Here is a 20,415-nt window from a genome sequence, read left to right as displayed (position 1 = left end):
CCACTCTTCCTTCCTTCCCCTCCCGAATGTTTTGTTAATAACAATGTTTTTTTCCAGGCAAAACATATGTTACTTCACAACATTTGGAGATACGACATGTGCTGTGTGTGAATTGTCTTGGTCGTTTGTGTAGCTTGGGTAGCGTTGGCCAAAGCTGTGTGTGGCCTGGTGTCAGTACCTGGCTAGCCTATTTAGCTGATGTCGGCCATTGGCTCCTTGCTGCTTTGTTTTCTCTGGTATAGACCCTCTTCTCTTTGGATTTAAGTGTTGATCTTTGTCCTTTTGGATCTATGTATATTCATGTTGCCTTTGTGAAGTTATCTTTTCCTTCTGTTTTGTTCTTCCATTAAAAGTTGAATATCTTTGCTTATCTCTCTCATACATGCTCTCTCTCTAACACACACACGACAAACACACATGCTCTCTCTCTCTCTCTTTCTAACACACACAGTCTGCCTATGGCGGCCTTTCTCGATGGCTAGGCTGTGCTCGCTGAGTCTGTACCTAGTCAAGGATCTTCAGTCACAGTGCTCAGGTATTCTGCCACTGTGTACTCTCTGTTTAGGGCCAAATAGCATTTCAATTTCTTTCCAATGTGTCTCTCTCTCTCTCTCTCTGTACACTGTATATTGACTGTAGAACGGGAGCTCTCTCTCGCTCTCTCTCTTGCTATATGTTGACTGTATCATGCCCAGCCTCGGGCAGCGCTATTATTTAAGAATATGTTGACTGTATGAAGAAAAAAAAATTGTATATATATATTTTTTTTCTCTCTTTTTTTTTCGCATTTAAATCTCGCACAGGGCCTCGCATTTCTCCCAGGCGGCCCTGCCTATACACTCTCACGGACCTCTGTGTTACCATTAGAACTCATTCTGAGACCTCAAGAGTGCAATGCCGGCCGAATCCTGCTAGGTGGTAGTATCGCCTACCCTTTGAAACCTTATTTCACACTGTGTGTTACATTGTATATGATCCGGGCGGAGAATTTGGACCCGGGCAAGTGAAGAGGTTCATTCGAGCCACTTGGAGCGCGTCCAGCACGCATATTTTGTGCCATTTCATGTCAGGGACCCGATGGACATCAATACTAGAAATCGCGATCAGACAATTGGAATATTCATTTTGAGATACCTCCTAGTAAAGGTAAGGACTATATGACATCAATCCTACTTTGATCCAACAATGATTTCTCATCGAGCGCAACGATCAACGTATGTAGTATTCAAAACGTATGCCGTTACTGACGATCAGAGAATAAAAAAATGACCCCCCCCCCCCCCTTTGATGCATTAATGATGAAACATAATACCTATTATATACCTTTGATTTGGAAATAGTAACGTGTCCAGACAAGCAACGCAAACGACTTTAGCAAAATTCACATGGCGCTCCATAACGCAGCTTCCAGGAATTAGGCCGCATCACTCTGAAACTATACAATTTTCCCCACGGGATAACACGCCAACGTATACATGAAAAAATCTTTTTTACATGTTGGACGAGAGATAGTGACTGTCAAATGAGCCATAGTATTGTCTCCATAGCTATAATATAGAATATAGATATAGCTCTGCAAACATTGTGACGCACAGTGAAAATGCCTATCTTTTAGCGTGGCCCATTGACTACAGGATGAGGATAATAGCTGGCGCTGAATGAGTTAATAATATGAAAACCCAATGTCTCGAGTTTGGGTGTGGCTAGTGATGCAAATTTGAAAGAAATATAAAACCACTGATAATGTTAATAATGATAATGTTAAAGGATAACTCCACTATTTTGGGAAATTAGCTTATTTAACATCTTCCCTGGAGTTAGACAAGAAGATGCATACCTTTTTTGTCTCTGTGCGTGCATTTTAGCTTTGGGAATAGATGCTCCGTTAGCATAGCTTAGCTTCATCACTGGAAGTGAGGCAGGACAGTAGCCTTACAGTGCCTTACAGTGTATTGCAAGGTCTGACATTGACCAAACTTGATATGCATGACCTTGGTGGGCTCTAGGTCAACTCCTGAAAAGGGGGTCAATGTCAGACCTTGCAATCAAAAGTTAGGGGCGCACTGAAATTATGGCAAGGGTTATTAGCCCCCTAACTTTTGATTGCAAAGTCTGACATTGACCCCCTTTTCAGGAGTTGACCTAGAGCCCACCAAGGTCATGCATATCAAGTTTGGTCAATGTCAGACCTTGCAATATACTGTAAGGCACTGTAAGGCTACTGTCCTGCCTCACTTCCAGTGATGAAGCTAAGCTATGCTAACGGAGCATCTATTCCCAAAGCTAAAATGCACGCACAGAGACAAAAAAGGTATGCATCTTCTTGTCTAACTCCAGGGAAGATGTTAAATAAGCTAATTTCCCAAAATAGTGGAGTTATCCTTTAAGCTGTAACATTTAATAAGCATGTTGACGTGACCCAGGGTAAAACATAGTAGTAGTGGAATCTGTTAATATAGGTAGCTTAAATGGACCCTTCAGATTTTTGGGAAACTAGGTCTATTACCTGCTTATAAAGGATGTTTTTCGATCGGTTGAGTCGTTTTCAACCAGTTGGCCGCAAACAAATGCAAAGTCAATGGGATCAAGCTCCTGTCTGTACAAGCCGACTGCAGGTAACTCAAATCTACCCCACAGTGCACACAAAGTAGATTTAATTAAACTTGTACAGAGAGGAGTTTGAATTTGAATTTATACACACACACACACACACACACACACACACTACAATACAATACAATACAATAAATATCCTCATCATGGTACAGGGCTGTACGCTAAGCTTTTTCACTAGGGGCACACTTGCCCCTAAATTAGAAATTTAGGGGCAAAAAATATTTTTTAGGGGCACATTTTTTAATAACAATTTTACCATTATTAAAAAAAATATGTTCCTCCTGCCTCATTACTGTGGTCCTTTTATTTAACATTTAAGTGTGTTTGTTTTCAGGTTTGTATCTTTTATAATGAACCAACAGAGTGTGTAAATCACTAATAGAACAAAAACAACAAACTGTGTGTGTGTGTGCGCGCGCTTGTGTAGTGCTCCTTGAATGAGATCATCACAACACACACACACCATTAATCAGGAGGAGAAGAAACTCTGCATACATTTGTTTCACAATGAAAAGTGCTTTAGAAATCAAATGAATTATTATTATTGTAAATAACCTCATGAAAGGTTTATTATTTGTATGGGTAATTACCTGCTTCATATTTGTGATGTTACTGGTTTCAGTGTGTGCCTAAAGTGATCAATGTGTTGGGCCGTTTATAGAGATCTATGCCAATTAATGTTTATGTATATCCGGGACTTTTTTTTTTATAAGAATTGAGAGGTATTTGTATATATGACCTTTATTTTGAAAACTGTTGCAACGCAACCTTATTTACATTTGCGCTTTTGACAGTGAAATGTTCAGTCCAACTTAGCTCGAAGGAAAGACTAATAAAAAAGGTTTAATTGACCCGTATGAGGCTCTTACGGTAGGACTTTGATTGTTTATAGAAGTGGAATGTAATACTATGCAAAACGAGAAATAAACAGTGATTTTACCAGCAGTCATTTCATTTCATATACGGGGAACCGACAATTATTAGTATTATATTATTTGCATATCGTCTCATTATTAGATAGATAGGTTGATACTTTATTGATCCGCGGTGTCAATTTAAGTAGACAGTATTTCACGTCCTAATAGTGGGGTACTCACGTAATGCATGGCTGATCCTGAACGTTAGACGTTTCCGTGTCCCCGTCAATCAATCATCACATCATCACGTCAATCATCATCATCTTATCATCTCTCCACATCGGACGTGGTTGTCATAAAATTGACTGATATCCATTATCCACTCCGTTGTTCTTGCGGAGCAAGAGCCATATTATTATTTAAAGGAAGCGGCCATATTCAGTTTCGTTTCGCTAGGAATTATGGGATTTGGTGTTGGATGTATAGACTACGCAGATAGGGACATGGTCTTTAATCGCACGATAGACTACAAGTTCCAAGTATATAGCGTGACTCAGATTCACTCCGCGCAAATCTTTTTTTTCACTCAGGCTATCGGTGATCGCAGTAAGTTCATTCATTGCCGACAGATTCTTGTGTCGCACTGACAGCTCGCGTGAGTGGCGTCATCACACGCATTGGATAATTTAGGAGTGAAATGCGAATGCAAGGCTTGAAAGCACTACTCGCAAGCCCGCCCCCAGATAATATTTACCAATCGCAACGGCCAATTAAAGGGGCAATTCGCGATCATATCATCGCAGCGTACAGGCCTGTGGTAGTATCATCATCATTGGAATTGTGTAGTGTGCCAGGTCTCCCAAGAAGCTATTTTTAGGAGATCTACCCCACTGACTTTGCATTCGTTTACGGCTAACTATCCGGACTCTACCGATCAATATCATCATTGGTGAGCAGGGAATTAGGGCTAGGGTTCCATAAATCTGAATTAATATTAAAATGACAATATTCCCAGAGTTTTCAAGGGTCAAGACATTCAGCATCATGACCATGGGGACCCTGAACATGCCTGTTTCTTCTTCAGAACCTCCTGGACCTCCAGTGCTTTGCCTGTCTTTCCCAGGCTCTTGGAAGTGGCCTTGAGGGGCATGGACGTGTAGGGGCCCTTCTGGACGGCTGTCATTTGAGTCAGCGCCTGAGCAAGATGGGGGGGGGGGGGGAGAAGGGAGAACAACACAATTAAGTCAACAGGTAGAGCTCCAAGGGGAATGCAGATGTAGACACCAAATAAGATGCATGTATATATATATATATATTAGAGCTGGGCCGTTAACGCCGTTACCGGGCTAAGTTAATGGCGGACTGTTATCGCGCGATAAAATAATTGACGACGTTAATCTATTCTCAAAGTTGGGTCTCCTCTCCTCTCTCTGTCTGCACGAGAAGCAAGCCGCAGCGACTCAGCGAGCCACACACAAAATACACATACAGGTACTTAAGGGAGGGGCCTGTCCGTGGCTCCGTGTTGAAGCGCGCAGCACACAGACCGAGCTCTGCGCTCATCATGGCGGAGAGAACAAAAAGTCTGGGTACACTTTACGAAAGTCGATGCCGACAATGCACGTTGCCACAAGTGCAATAAAACATTTGCAAGTAAGGGTGGCAATACAAGCAATTTGTCAAAACATCTGTTGTCAAAACATAACATTAGTCTGCAGAAATGCGCCGTTTGACTGCTTTGCTTGCAGTGTTCCATCTCCATCCACGTCCACTGCAGGTAAGCCAAGATAATACGGAGTTAGCTAGGCTAATAACGAATTATTACGAATAGGCTAATAAATAAAATATAATTGCTTAGCTAATTGTTTAGCTACAAATATATTTGAAAGATGACAACTTTTTATAGATAGTCATTAGTCAGGCTGAAGCCACCATGTCCCAGCCCACTCCTCCTCCCTCTACCACCACCGGTCCCAGCCAAGCCAAGTCCCTTCACCCTAGCAGCTAGGAAGGATGACAGAGGATAGGGGGAACGAGTGTCACAGGGCTGTGACCCAGTTTGTTGTCAAAGGCCTGGACCCCTTCTCTACAGTGGAGTCCAAGGGCTTTAGGTAACAACTAATCATTCAGTGTATATAGTTTTTTTTTATCTTACATTTGTTGTTTATTATAAAGTCTATAATTCAGACACATTTAAAACATTGTTGCTGCTGTTGCTGAAGAAATAATATTTATTTATTATATTTATTTATAAAGTTAATAAGTTATATAAAAGAACATTGCTGCTGCTGTTGCTGAAGAAATAATATTTATTTATAAAGTTATAAATAATAAAGCAATGTCGATAAAGTAACGAACCGTTAAGCAGTATCGATAAGAGTAGTAGTATCGATAAAATCCTAACGATACCCATCCCTAGGTAGAACACACATATTTTGAATGCCTTCGGCAGACTTCAAATGAGCCATTTTAATCTAGATTAACTCCAGGATTGCAGATAGATTAATCTAGATAAAAAAAATTATCTATGCCCACCTCTAATATATATAGATGACAGTCAAAACACAAACTCACAGCACAAGGAATAAAAGCAATTCCAAGGCAGAAAAATACATTTGCGACATCTGTTGGGTTTTACAGTGATTATGGATTGATCTCTTGGATTAGCACACTCACACGTGCATGGATTCACTCACACACACATACACAGGTATATCGATAATGCCTAACCATACCACACCGAGACAAGGTTTATATTCGATCACAGGCCATCAGGGTTACCTGGGGCCTGTGACTATATCTTGTACCAAAAATCATATGGAAAGGATACCAAAGTATGAAGAACTTGATGCCACCCAACCCCAACACGCATACAGGCACACAAAGAAAGACATACTGTTGCAAGGTCTGTGCTTGGGTGCAGGCTGTCGGGTTTGCTTGCAGCCATGACCCCAGTTGCTCCTAGTAACCGGTGCTTAGGTGGAGTCTTGTTTAATACGTAGGCTGCTGCGTTGTGCTGCTTAATCACCTGTGGATAACAACAAAGATAAAGGAGAAAGAAAAACACAGGGATGCTTTTAAAAATGAGTGAATTGCTACAACCAGCTGTTTTACTTCAAATCCAACTATAAAGGAAGGCATCTCTGCATGTCTGCGGCTCACATATATAGAGAATAGGGGTGTAACGGTACACAAAAACCACGGTACGTACCTCGGTTTTGAAGTCAAGGTTCGGTACGGGTTTTCGGTACAGTGGGGGAAAGTTTGGCTTTCCATGTTCCACTCAGGGGTGATGTAGTGTGCAGTGCAGTAACTAATTGTACTTGTAGGGCTGTCAACGAATATTCTATATTAACACTTTGAGTGCCAGCCACGATAAATCTCGTTAGTTCATGCCATGCGTTGAGTGCCAACCGACGAGAAATCTTGTTTTTAATCGTTATTTTTTTAATTATCGATTTCCATAATATCAATCTAGCCTCGCGTTACCAGTGGGGATCTGTCTGAGCTCGAACAGGGAAAATACCGCCTCCTATCATCTCTCCGGATGGTATTGCACCCCATTGGATTGGACTGAATGAAATGGATGGGAAAAAGAGTCCGGATTCCACATTTTACTTGTCAGGCATGTAATCCGAGCCGATCCCATTCATTGCCCACCATCAGAACAGCGTGGAATATGTCTTTCGACCACCCAGCGTTGGATCAATAAACGCGATCGATATTTGGAATGGTGATCAGGAATTGGATTAATCTTTTTGGAGAACATCTGATCTGAGGTAAGGAATCTATTTTACCAGTCTTGGGATAATCTGTTTTCACCTATATATCAATGTGTCCCATATGTGTGTGTGTGGCTGTGTGTGTGCTGATCAGGAAATAAGATAATCGATTTTTCAGCCCGCTTCTATAGCGTGCATAAGTACACATACTATCGATAATATAGCGTTTATTTGAAAACGATTCATAAATAGGCCGAAAAATACATATACATACCATTTCTGTAACAAGCTTGAAATAATAAACAAACCTGTTCAGCTATAAAGAATGAGAGTACTGGAACAGTGTTAAATTCAAAGTGTTGTATTAACCAAAAGGAGGATCAAAATAAATGGGGCACCCCATAGCAACATATGGTACAACAAAAATCATCTCCAACCAATAAGAACGGTCCTGTCAGCTTTACAGTCCATTAGCCCCAACAAAAATGTTACCATGTATAATGTACCGTGTATAATGTTACCCTGTATGTTACCATGTATAATGTTACCATGTCTAATGTTACCCTGTATGTTACCATGTATGTATCAATGACAGATGATTTTTCTGAAAGTTTAAAAAAACTAGCGTTTTTCAAAATGGTATAAAACGGAAATTAAAAAACAATCCGTTTCGACAATGTTGACTGCAAACAAGTCATTGATAAGCGACGGGCGTATTAGACACTAGGGCTGACCCCTATTAGTCGATCGGTCGAAAGGAGCCGTAGTCGACTAACCCAGGGGTTCCCAAACTTTTCAGGCCGGGGCCCAGAAAATAAGGCATCAGAGAGCCGCGGCCCAATGCACATCGTCTGGCTTTTTTTTTTTTTTTTTTTGCCATGTGACCGATTTTTTAAGCCAAATATCACTTCAATCCTATTAAGTTAGTTCAAGTTAGTTATTCATTTATATGTGCTATTTATGAGAGGGCTAACTTGTTGCAAAATAATAATGATAATAATAATAGCCTCATTAAAATACTATTGTTGCTTCGGTTGTTTTCAGCGTTTTATGTGCATAATCTGTTATTTAGTTTGAAATGTTCGTTGAAATAAGTAGATTTTTCGTTTTTGTTTATTTATTAAGTTATAAATAAACAAATAACTTTTACCATATAGTCACATTTTAGAATACAATAGAATAGAATTTTTGAATACAACTAGAAACACTGTCCTGGCCTGCTTCTAAGTTCAGTGGCCTGACAAAAAAAAATTAAATAAAAAAATAAAAAATAAAAAAATAAAAAATAAAAAAAATGTTTTTATTTTTATTTTTTTTATTTTTATTTTATTTTTTTTAAATCATCTCGCGGCCCATCCGTGGCTGCTCGCGGCCCACCTTTGGGTCGCGACCCCGACTTTGGGAACCACTGGACTAACCAACCTCTTAGTCGAATAGTAAAAAAAAAAAATTAAAAAAATTATACCTTTTTTTATCGTTCTTTCCAAAAGAAAAGAGGCCTAGAAGCGTGGCTAACGCTAATGGCACGCATACCAGAGGCTAACTGCCTACGAAAACAGGCACAGAGGCACTGAAAGAGGATTTCACCCATCTAATGAACACACTAGACTAGACAAATATCAAGATGTATCCATCAGTGGACCAATTGCATGCTTTTGCAGAGGACAAGAAGCCTTCAGTCGACTCCTTCAGACACACATTGACCGCCAATCACGTTGTACGACGGGTTTGCTGGTCATGCGAATTCTGCCAAGCCACGGCGTACGACGTTATTGAGATCATATTAAATTTTTTCGCCATGGTATTCATAATTCCACCACCCAGCCTCTGCGGAGACAGTGGGACTCTGCACAACAGTGCAACGCTTCAATACCGCCGCCTGGTGGATGATCGGGCGAGTTACAACCGGAAATGGATCTGGTGATCTCTGTGCATCTGGGAAATCCGTCCGGCAGTCACATATTGTTGCGGGACTCTAGACACACATCCGTGTATATGGATCGCTGCCATAACTCAATAATCTATATGATTTGGGCGTTTATTGCGCCATACAAACCGGAAAAGGATCTAGTCGATCAATGTCAAATAAGTGGGATCTTTTTCCTCCAGTCTCATCGGCGAACGGTAAGAGGACAGTAAATTGTATTTGAATGCATGTAAATTGAATGCATCTTTACACCTGGTTTACAGTCCGCCTACCTATATTGTTTACATGCATTGCATGAGTAATTCCCTGCATAGGCTATGTAGGTTATATATAATAACTCTGGTTAAGTGAATGTCTTAGTTACTAGTTGCACTGCACTATATTACTAATGAATATTATTGTAGCTATAGACCACATGTTTATGACATTATGTTTATGTACGTCACTACTGTGTTTACTAATGTATACTGTATTGTATTCCTTTGTGTTTACTAATGTATACTGTATTGTATTCCTTTGTAGACAACCACACACATGCAAATTCCCAAATACAACCATTAACTGCAGCACGCCTCTGTGTGATTCTTTAATCGGAGTCACAACCCCATAGTGTCCGCCAGCTCTATCAAACGCACCCTGTGGAGGCCCTAGCCCTCCGTTTCATGGTCCTTCGAGCCGGATAGAGCTCCTTCAAGACGCTATGGCAGACCAGGACACCACAGAGACCACCGCTCACCCGCAGAGAGAGCGCCACCTACCAAGCCACCTACGTGACTTCGAAGTGGGATATGAACCTCAACTCAGTACTCGGATCAGTCAGTACTCGGATCAGTCAGTACTCGGATCAGTCAGTACTCGGATCAGTCAGTACTCGGATCAGTCAGTACTCGGATCAGTCAGTACTCAGATCAGTCAATTCCTAGACCCACCATAAGGTCAGGTGTCGGCTCCCATCGTTCATACCCGGCGAGTGAGGCAAGGGACCCGTCTGAAGGTAGTAGGTTCTCACATCTGTCAATTCCTAGACCCACCATAAGGTCAGGTGTTGGCTCCCATCGTTCATCTGGGAGTGTACACCGACCACATGCTCTCTCACCAGTCCAGGAAGCTATCCTTCAGGAGCACATCCGCCACCTGGAGCTTGAGGAGCTACAGCGCCAGGTACAAGAAGACCGCAACGCCGACCTGGAGTGCCAACGCTTACAACGCCTACAGCAGGAAGCACAAGGTGCACAGGAAGCTATCGCTAAACGCCTGGACAGGCAGAGGCGGCTTAAGAAGAAGGAGAAGGAACTTCAAGTAGCCAAACTGGTCACCTCACTTCTTCAAGAGTCAGAGATGAGGGCTCTTGTGCGTGCAGCAGCATCTGAGCCGACCTATTCACCACCTGGACAACAGCAACACGTAGTGGCACCTGTGCCTCTAGCCCTTCCTACCGTACCACAGAACGTGCATCCCCCGCCGGCTAATCCAGCCGTCATCACTCCAGTGATACACACCATCCAGCACAGGCGACGCCTCGCTCTGCTGCTCCCCCTGTGTCATGGTACCCAGCTCCCAACATGCCTGGTTCAATTGAGCAACCTACAATCTCACACGAAGCTTCTGTAGCTACACACAGTACCCAGAGTCCTACCTATGGTGCGACCATCCCTAGTACTCAACCCAGTACTCAACTCAGTACCCAACCTAGTACTCAACTCAGTACCCAACCTAGTACTCAACTCAGTACCCAATCTAGTACTCAACCCAGTACTCAACTCAGTACTCAACCCAGTACTCAACCCAGTACTCAACTCAGTACCCAACCTAGTACTCAACTTAGTACCCAACCTAGTACTCAACCCAGTACTCAACTCAGTACTCAACTCAGTACCCAACCCAGTACTCAACTCAGTACCCAACCCAGTACTCAACTCAGTACCCAACCTAGTACTCAACTCAGTACCCAACCTAGTACCCAACCCAATACTCAACCCAGTACTCAACCCAGTACTCAACCCAGTACTCAACCCAGTACTCAACCCAGTACTCAACCCAGTACTCAACCCAGTACTCAACCTAGTACTCAACCTAGTACTCAACCTAGTACTCAGCCTAGTACTCAACCTAGTACTCAGCCTAGTACTCAACCTAGTACTCAGCCTAGTACTCAACCTAGCACCCAGCCTAGTACTCAACCTAGTACTCAGCCTAGTACTCAACCTAGTACCCAACCTAGTACTCAACCCAGTACTCAACTCAGTACTCAACTCAGTACTCAACCCAGTACTCAACCCAGTACTCAACTCAGTACCCAACCTAGTACTCAACTCAGTACCCAACCTAGTACTCAACTCAGTACCCAACCTAGTACCCAACCCAATACTCAACCCAGTACTCAACCCAGTACTCAACCCAGTACTCAACCCAGTACTCAACCCAGTACTCAACCAGTACTCAACCCAGTACTCAACCCAGTACTCAACCCAGTACTCAACCTAGTACTCAACCTAGTACTCAGCCTAGTACTCAGCCTAGTACTCAACCTAGTACTCAACCTAGCACCCAGCCTAGTACTCAACGGTTGGTACTGGGCTGCTCACTAAGGTCTAATGTGAGCTGTATGCATGCTCGCCTCTCTTGGCTTAACGTTGAAAATAGATTGTCTTTTAATATACTTGTGCTGTTCAAGTTGGTCATGAGCAGTAAGACTCCTGTTTTTATACATAATCAGATTGTTTTTAGTAATACTGTGCACGAGCATTACACTAGAGGTTCCAGTAGTGGGCAGCTTGAATTGCCAGGTCCTAGAAGCAGCGCTCTGGGGAGATCTTTTATTTTTAGAGCATTAACTCTGTGGAATGGCCTGCCTCGGAACCTCTGCTGCATTTACAGTAGATTCACTTTTAAAAAGAATCTTAAATTGTTTTTAAATTGTTTTTAACACTGTAAAGTGGTTTTTTGTTTTTGTTTTACACTAATGTAATTTTAGCTATATTAATTGTTACAGTAGGTTCATTATGCATTGTGTGTACTGACTTTTAATAATTTTGTTTTTTTGCAATGGTGATTGTTTTTGTGTTTTTTTGTGTGTGGCCCCCAGGAAGACTAGCTGGTTGCTATCGCACCAGCTAATGGGGATCCCTAATAAAATCAAATCAAATCCTTCACGGTGCGGCTGATGCCCAGACCACTGATCAGCCTTATGAAGCAGCCGACTTCCTCAACGCTGAGAAGGTCCTCCTTAAACGAGCCCAGCTGACTCATTCCCAGAGGAGATCAAGGCCCTCAAGTCTGACCGACCTCTTCCCCCAGACAGTCGTTTGGGCTCTCTATCTCCGGAGTATGACAAGGCTACATGTCTCCTCAGAGTAGGCGGTAGGCTGCACAGGGCCGAGAACTTGGAGATGGATGACATTCACCCAATCGTCTTGGATCCACATCACCCCCTGACAAAGCTGATCATCCAAGATTATGATCAAACTCTTCTCCACCCCGGGCCTGAGAGGGTATTCGCTGATCTTCAATCCCGATTCTGGGTTCTACGTGGAAGAGAAGCAATCCGCAAGCATCAGCACACCCGCCGAGAACGTCATCTGCGGCGAGCAAAGCCCGACATGCCCAAAATGGCCGCCCTTCCGCCCTGTCGCCTGAGTCTCTACAAGCCCCCATTCTATTCCACCAGAGTAGACTGTTTTGGGCCATTTCACACCAAGATAGGGCGCCGGAGAGGCAGAAGTGGAGGAAGGACGGATATGGATCGCTGCCATAACTCAATAATCTATATGATTTGGGCGTTTATTGCGCCATACAAACCGGAAATGGATCTAGTCGATCGATGTCAAATAAGTGGGATCTTTTTCCTCCAGTCTCAGCGGCGAACGGTAAGAGGACAGTAACGTTATTTTCAAAGCGATTGTACATTTCTTTATTTACAAACCATCTGATCAATAAATCAACCCATACTACATAAAGCATTTACTGACGATCACGGAATTATAAACGACCCCCCCCCCGTTCATCCGCGCATGATGAGTCATAACGTTTAGGATCATGTACAGTTGAAATTTTTTATATAGCGTGTATCGGCAACAAACGGCAGTTGATAATCTACCGTACTTTTCGGACTATAAGCCGCACCTTTTTTCCCCATTTTTCGACCCTGCGGCTTATATAACGGTGCGGCTTATATGTGACTCGACGTGACCAAACCCGAAAATGTAAAAATCTAAATATTGCTTTTTTGACTGCATTGAAATGTTATTTATCTGTTCCCTTATTTGCTAAACTTAATACAACTTGTAAATGAGTTAATTATTGTTATTTGTCCGACAGTATTGTGTCCCAATGCTAATTACATATGGTAATTAAACATTAAAACACCTGCGGCTTATAGTCCAGTGCGGCTTATATATGTACACATCATTCAATTTAGCTGCTGCGGCTTATATTCAGGTGCGGCTTATAGTGCGAAAAGTACGGTATATAGGTGTGATGCCCACTAGAAGTGGTATCATGTTAATATCTTTAGATTATGTGTCAAAACAGTGTGAACATATTGGTACAGGATTACCTCCATCAGAAACAAGTTAGAACAGTCATTTATATGTAATGGGAGACATTAACATAATCTGGTCAATAGGTGGCGGTATAGGACTGGTGTTTAGTGGCTTCGCCTTCCAGGGAACCGTACTGTGTGCTTAGGAACGCACGAGGCGATCTCAGCCTCACAACCGGGAGGAACCAGAGTCAATAACATCGTGTCTGCACCTTCCTTTGTCAAATGATTAACTACAACCTGTTTCATAGGTGGGTAATATACTACAAAACACACAAAGGTTAACAAGGATACATGCAATGTCGAGGGTTCAAATTAAGTAACTATTGTCGATGTTTGAGTCAAGTTTAAGACGACAAGTAACGTGGTTGAGAAGCAGACCGTCTATTGATGGCGCCACGTTTCGTTGGTACATTTAAATAGTGTTGGAACACAATTGTCCATTTAAGCACTAACGTGTCGAAGTTAAGTATCTCCAAGGGGATTATAAAGGTTTATGTTTTGAAATACATACTGCGTTGGGTTGAATTGCTGTGTAGTAAATGTGTATATTGTGTACAAGATGGTTAGAGGGAAATTACTTTAGCTTACCCTACCTAGAAGGTAGCTAAACACCGGAGCTGTACCACATGCTCTCTCTCTCTCTCTCTCTCTCTCTCTCTCTATTGCGCCCTCCGTTAAATGTAAATATAAATCTATTCCCTTGAGTTATACCATGGTCACGGTTTAGCAAATTCCTAGTAGGGTTGAGAACGGCCCGATACATATATATATATAAATGTACTTTCAGTGCACATTTGAGTTTCAATAGAACTTGAGACCGGAACACAACTATGGATAACACTGAGGTGTGGAGGTATTTCGGTATACTAGAGAATAGTGGATATGACTGATGATAAGTGACTGATGATAAAGGTAACACTTATTGGTGATTTAAGGAATTGTTTGACAGACAATGAGAATGACAGTGTTGGTTAAAAGACATACGATGGTCCCTTCCAACATGCCTAGACATGTCTAGACAGAGGTTAACAGGATAATGTTTCTCTTCTCACATGCTTATATTTAAGACGCCAAATATGTATAAAGACATAAGTAATCACAATGTACAGTATATAATACTGGATAACTACATTTAAAAGGAAAATGCTATTGAAGTGAACCAGGGTATCCTAAAAGGGTAGAATGTGTGTTGCAATGATGAATATGCTTTTGAATTAATAACAAGTATGGGATTATAATTGAATGTATTAAAGTAATGTAACTAATTGAACTGGATGATTATACAATGATGATACAATGATGATACAATGATGATACAATGATGATACAATGATGATGATGATTGATTGATTATTCTGTTGAATGAATAAATGTTGTTGAAATACACAACCGGGAGGAACCAGAGTCAATAACATCGTGTCTGCACCTTCCTTTGTCAAATGATTAACTACAACCTGTTTCATAGGTTAAACATATATCTGCTATCAGGTGCCATATCCTGGTACCTGTAACATAGGCCTGATATATTCTATATTCATATTTCAAATTGCATGTGTCCGGATGGCAAAATTCTGTACTGCATCTACAAAAAAACCTGTAAATCATCTGCCCTTTATTAATATTTGCTTAGATTTTTTATAATCTATATATGTGTTTATGCCTATAACTCACGTTCTAGGAATTACTGCAGAAAACGATAAAAACATACTTATATTCTAGACAGTATTTTTGGAAGAATCTATGAATGAAAAAGTATAACGTTCCTACATCCTGAACGATAGATAATCGATGTTGAATGAAACCCTTCAACTAGACTCTGCCTGGAGGAGGGATATACCAGACCTGGAAAATGACTTTGATTGGCAAGGAGCCTGGGCAAATGTCCGACTTACATCAAGGAACCCAGACCATCAACAAATCAATCTTAACTATATTCACAGGACATACTTGACTCCTATAAGACTGAGCAGAATGGGTCTTAAACAAGACTCCAAATGCTCCCAATGTACAAATGGGGACGAAGGGACATTTATGCACATGTATTGGGACTGCCCACCACTGGCCACCAGTTAAGACATTCTGGAAAGATGTGACCCAACAATTATCAAAACTCGTATCTTGGAATATACCTGTACACCCCTCGGTATTACTATTGAATGATGTTTTTGAGTTTGCAGTAAATCCACAGCTAAAGAGATTGGTTTTATCGGGTATCACAGTAGCTAAAAAGCTGATCGCATCACGCTGGTTTCAACCGGAAAAAATGTGCCGGAAAGTTTGGTTTCTTACATATCTCGATGTGATTTATCAAGAAATATCTACAGCAAGAATTCTGGGTCTCAATGAATCCAAAATGTCAATGTGGTTAGAAGTGGTGGAGAGAATAAAAGCTAGCTTATAATGGTAGTGTCTGGTTAGGTGCGAGGGATAATGGAGGTACTACCCAAGGTGGGGTCCGGGAGGGGGGGGTTCGAGCTGAAGCATATGTGTGTAGGTTTTTAGATAACAGGTATTAGGGGTATATCTTATATAAGACAATTAACTAAAATGTGATTTCATTGGATGTGCTCTGACAACTAATGCTTGTATATCTTATCGTGTGTTGTCATGTTTGTTTATGTGTTTGTTTAAAAAATAATAAAAAAATAAAATACAAAAAAAAATATGCTACAAGCAGCTATACCATACTTCTCAAGGACGCTACAAGCAGCTATACCACACTTCAAGGATGCTGCAAGCAGCTATACCACACTTCTCTAGGACGTTGCAAGCAGCTATACCACACTTCTCTAGGACGTTGCAAGCAGCCATACCACACTTCTCAAGGACGCTGCAAGCAACACTTCCAGGGGCCAAGCAACCGGGCCACTCCGGATGGGCACGTGTTCCAACAACACTGCAAGCATAAATACCGGGAGCCAATCAATAAGCCCCGTTCTGAATGGCCATGCACTCCATGGCCACGCCCCGAACAGGCACGCACTGCACTAGTACATTAAATGGCAAATGGTTCTGCATCAAAGTTGGTGTTGGGATTAAAAGTGTTAGGGGTCCATTCTGATAGAAATAAGCTTCTAATTCTAGGGTATTTTATTTCAGCTCATAAAAATTTACCATCCTATAACAACCATATATTCATGTTTGTTATGAAACAGTCAATATGATCCGTCTGTGACAAGCTCATACGACAAGCTCATCCTACGACAAACTCATCCTACGACAGCCCCCTGAAAAACTAAATGTAGAGCCCTACCTCAGCTGATAACGGGAGTCTAGATGAGCCTCAGACAGAGCCCTACCTCAGCTGATAACAGGAGTCTAGATGAGCCTCAGACAGAGCCCTACCTCAGCTGATTACAGGAGTCTAGATGAGCCTCAGACAGAGCCCTACCTCAGCTGATTACAGGAGTCTAGGTGATCCTCAGACAGAGCCCTACCTCAGCTGATAACAGGAGTCTAGATGAGCCTCAGACAGAGCCCTACCTCAGCTGATAACAGGAGTCTAGATGAGCCTCAGACAGAGCCCTACCTCAGCTGATTACAGGAGTCTAGGTGAGACTCAGGCTTTGTGTAGTAGCGCCCTCTTGCATTTGTTTACCCTCATTATTGATTTCAATGGGCAATGAGGGAAATGCCTTAAAACTAGACAATTCCAGAATAAATTGTGAGTGTGTTTGCTGCCTATGCACCGGCAACTGTGTCACAAATGGCGTCTGCAAGACAAATGATTTGCGAGATATGAACGGGGGCGGGGACGGGGCAAATATAGGCCAATGAGATAGGATCTCCCCACTGAGTCCAATGGTGATTCTCTACAACAAATAGTTTGATATGAAAGGGGTGTAGATTGTGCATAGGGGTGTGGCTTAAGAATGGGGGTGTAGTTAACCTAGACCAATGAAAGTAGATGTCCGTACTGAGTTAATTGACACCTCCTGCGTGTGTGTGTGTGTGTTTCTCCCAGTGGAAGTCTATGAGGCTCATCTATGTACCTGTCCCTTTAAGATAAAGCGTGTGTATCTGAGTGGAGCAGTGACTGTGAGTCTAACCAAATCTAACCAAAACTAGTTATGATATTCCAAAAAAGGCCCAGCCTGCAACAACACAAACACAAATTCCTCCTAGACACAATTTCCCTAGAACACACAGAGCAGAACTAGGAAGATACCCACTAATTATCAAAATCCAAAAAAGAGCATTTAAATTCTATAATCACCTAAAATAAAGTGACCCAGACACACTATAACAAAGCCTTCACCTACAGAGAGACCCTTGAGAGATGTCCACTCAGCCAGATGGTTCTGGGACTCTGCTTACAAACACAAGCAGAGCCACCAGACAGAAACCACACTGGACTAAACCAAATGATAAGAAAACAAAAAGAAAACTATCCGACACATTGGAAAGAATCAACCCAAAACCAGAGCAAATTGAAATGCTATTTGGCCCTAAACAGAGAGTACACAGTGGCAGAATACCTGAGCACTGTGACTGACCCAAAACTAATAAGATCCTTGACTAGGTACAGACTCAGCGAGCACAGCCTAGCCATCGAGAAAGGCCGCCATAGGCATTAGGCAGACCTGGCTCCCAAGAGAAGACAGACTATGCACCCACTGCACACAAGAGGTGGAAACCGAGCTACACATCTTAACACTTTAATCGCCGATGACGTGTTTAGACGTCATTCCTAGCCATGCTAATTCTGCCAAAGACGCCGTAACTCGTCTTTGATATCAATAATTCAAAAATCTGTGATCGAAATCATATTTCTCCTCCGGAGACATGAGATGTACTGGTGAGCTCCACTCAACTGTCTAACGGTTCAAGAGCGCCATCCGGTGGCCGATCGGCAGATCGGCCAAGAGGGAGGGGCGCGCCAAACAGGAAGTGCTCATCCATAATCCGTCCGGGTACTCGCGATCGGTAGCCGGACCCCATCTCAACACACTGGATAATCAATCGCTCGCCCTAACTCAATAAACAACGTTATTTGGACGTATATAGTATTATACAACCTGGAAATGGTTCATCAGGATCAACATCCCATAATCGAAAACTGTCTACTCCACGCTCATCCCCCAACGGCGCGAGGAACATACGGTAAGATCCAGCGTTATTTTCTAACGTATTCCATATAAACTGCTCCGATGACCATATGACCCACACTAGACGAATGGTATAACGTTGCCCACGGAATTATAAACGCCCCCTCGCCCATCCGGTCAATATCAGATGATACGTAGTAACTTCTAGAACCACGTCCAGTTGAAATTTTTCATCTGGCAACGATCGCTACCAAACTGTATTTGATCATCAATATAATGCATTTGGAGCTATAAATCAAGTTCTGGAGAAAGCTGCAGAAAACGATAAAAACATACTTATACTTTAGACCATATTTTAGTATGAATATGTGAATGAAAAAGTATATCGTTGCTACACCCTGAACAATGGATATAGGACATTGAATGGGCCATAATAATGGCAATTTAGCAATAGAATTTAAAAAGTTATAGCCCTGCAAAGAAGGGGAACTTCTCCATAGACAAATAGAGCTGGCTAGGGATGGTAAATTATGAATTTGAACCATGGCGATCAAAGTGTTAACAACCTGCTCACTATAAGACATCAGAGACATATACTTCCCACTAGGGATGCACCGAAATTTCGGCACTGAAGGTTTTCGGCCGAAAATGGCAAAAAATGGCCTTTCGGCTTTCGGCTTTCGGCCGAAAGAGTTTTTTCACCGAAAATATATCACCGAAACAGAAACAACCTAACAACCTCGCGTGTTGTTGTGATGATGTCGCGCTGTCGGGAGTCGCGCTGTTTCTATGTAAACTCTGCGCGCAACGCGTCCAAATAAATGCGTCTTTAACATGCTTTTATATCCTTATTTACTATATGCCGCGGTTAATCACTGAGTGATCTAATATGCATATTATTCGCGTGTTGTTGTGATGATGTCGCGCTGTCAGGAGTCGCGCTGTTTCTATGTAAACTCTGCGCGCAACGCGTCCAATAAATGCGTCTTTAACATGCTTTATATCCTTATTTACTATATGCCGCGGTTAATCACTGAGTGATCTAATATGCATATTATTCAGAGCGAGAGGGGGGGGTTGTGTTTCTCACATTGACGCCGTCTGTCTGTCTACTGTGCAGAGTCAAGCAAGCACATTCAGCTGGGGACTAGAAAGGTGCGCTCAGTAGAGCACAGATGTCCGCTGCGCAGCCAGAGAAAAGATGGAATGAATGTACTGTATGCATTCAGAAGTGCTGAATAAATGTTTTATGGACCCATAATAGTGATTATTTATTATTTAAGTAAAGTTTTGCCATAATCATATATTTTTCCATAATCATAATGTTCCACAACATTGGTAAAAAAAAGAATCTATTCTATGAATCATTTTCGGCCTTTCGGCTTTCGGTTTTCGGCCAACTGTTTTCTATTTTCGGTATCGGTTTCGGCCAAGAATTTCCCATTCGGTGCATCCCTACTTCCCACAAATTGCAAACACCCAAAGAGACTTTGAAAACATGGAAAATAATAACTCTAAACTCCCATACCTACTGGGAGAAACACAACAATGTGCAAACACAGCAAGATTTGTGAGCTGCTGTGACAAGAAAAGGACATCCAACGGAATACAACCACCATAAAGACTGTCAATCATACAAGAAATTCCTTCTGTAATGTACTGATTGTTTTGTTTGGCTTTGGCAATGTAAACGTATGTTTCC

At 42.0% G+C, this 20,415-nt stretch overlaps 1 protein-coding gene across 1 annotated transcript in view; it reads right to left on the bottom strand.

The window, feature by feature from the left end:
- rbm27 (RNA binding motif protein 27) overlaps window positions 1–20,415 on the bottom strand; it is an 83,118-nt gene that overhangs the window by 18,769 nt on the left and 43,934 nt on the right. The window contains exons 12-13 of the mRNA XM_084320770.1: window positions 6,370–6,501; window positions 4,543–4,668 (exon numbers count right to left, since the gene is read on the bottom strand). Coding sequence (XP_084176896.1) covers window positions 4,543–4,668; window positions 6,370–6,501 — 258 coding nt within the window. The remainder of the gene's footprint in view (window positions 1–4,542; window positions 4,669–6,369; window positions 6,502–20,415) is intronic.

This window comes from Notolepis coatsorum (assembly GCF_963971535.1).
Source record: "Notolepis coatsorum genome assembly, chromosome: 8".
Lineage (NCBI taxonomy): Eukaryota > Metazoa > Chordata > Actinopteri > Aulopiformes > Paralepididae > Notolepis > Notolepis coatsorum.
Note: the sequence above shows the minus strand (reverse complement) of the source record. Positions and strands in the feature narration are given on the sequence as shown.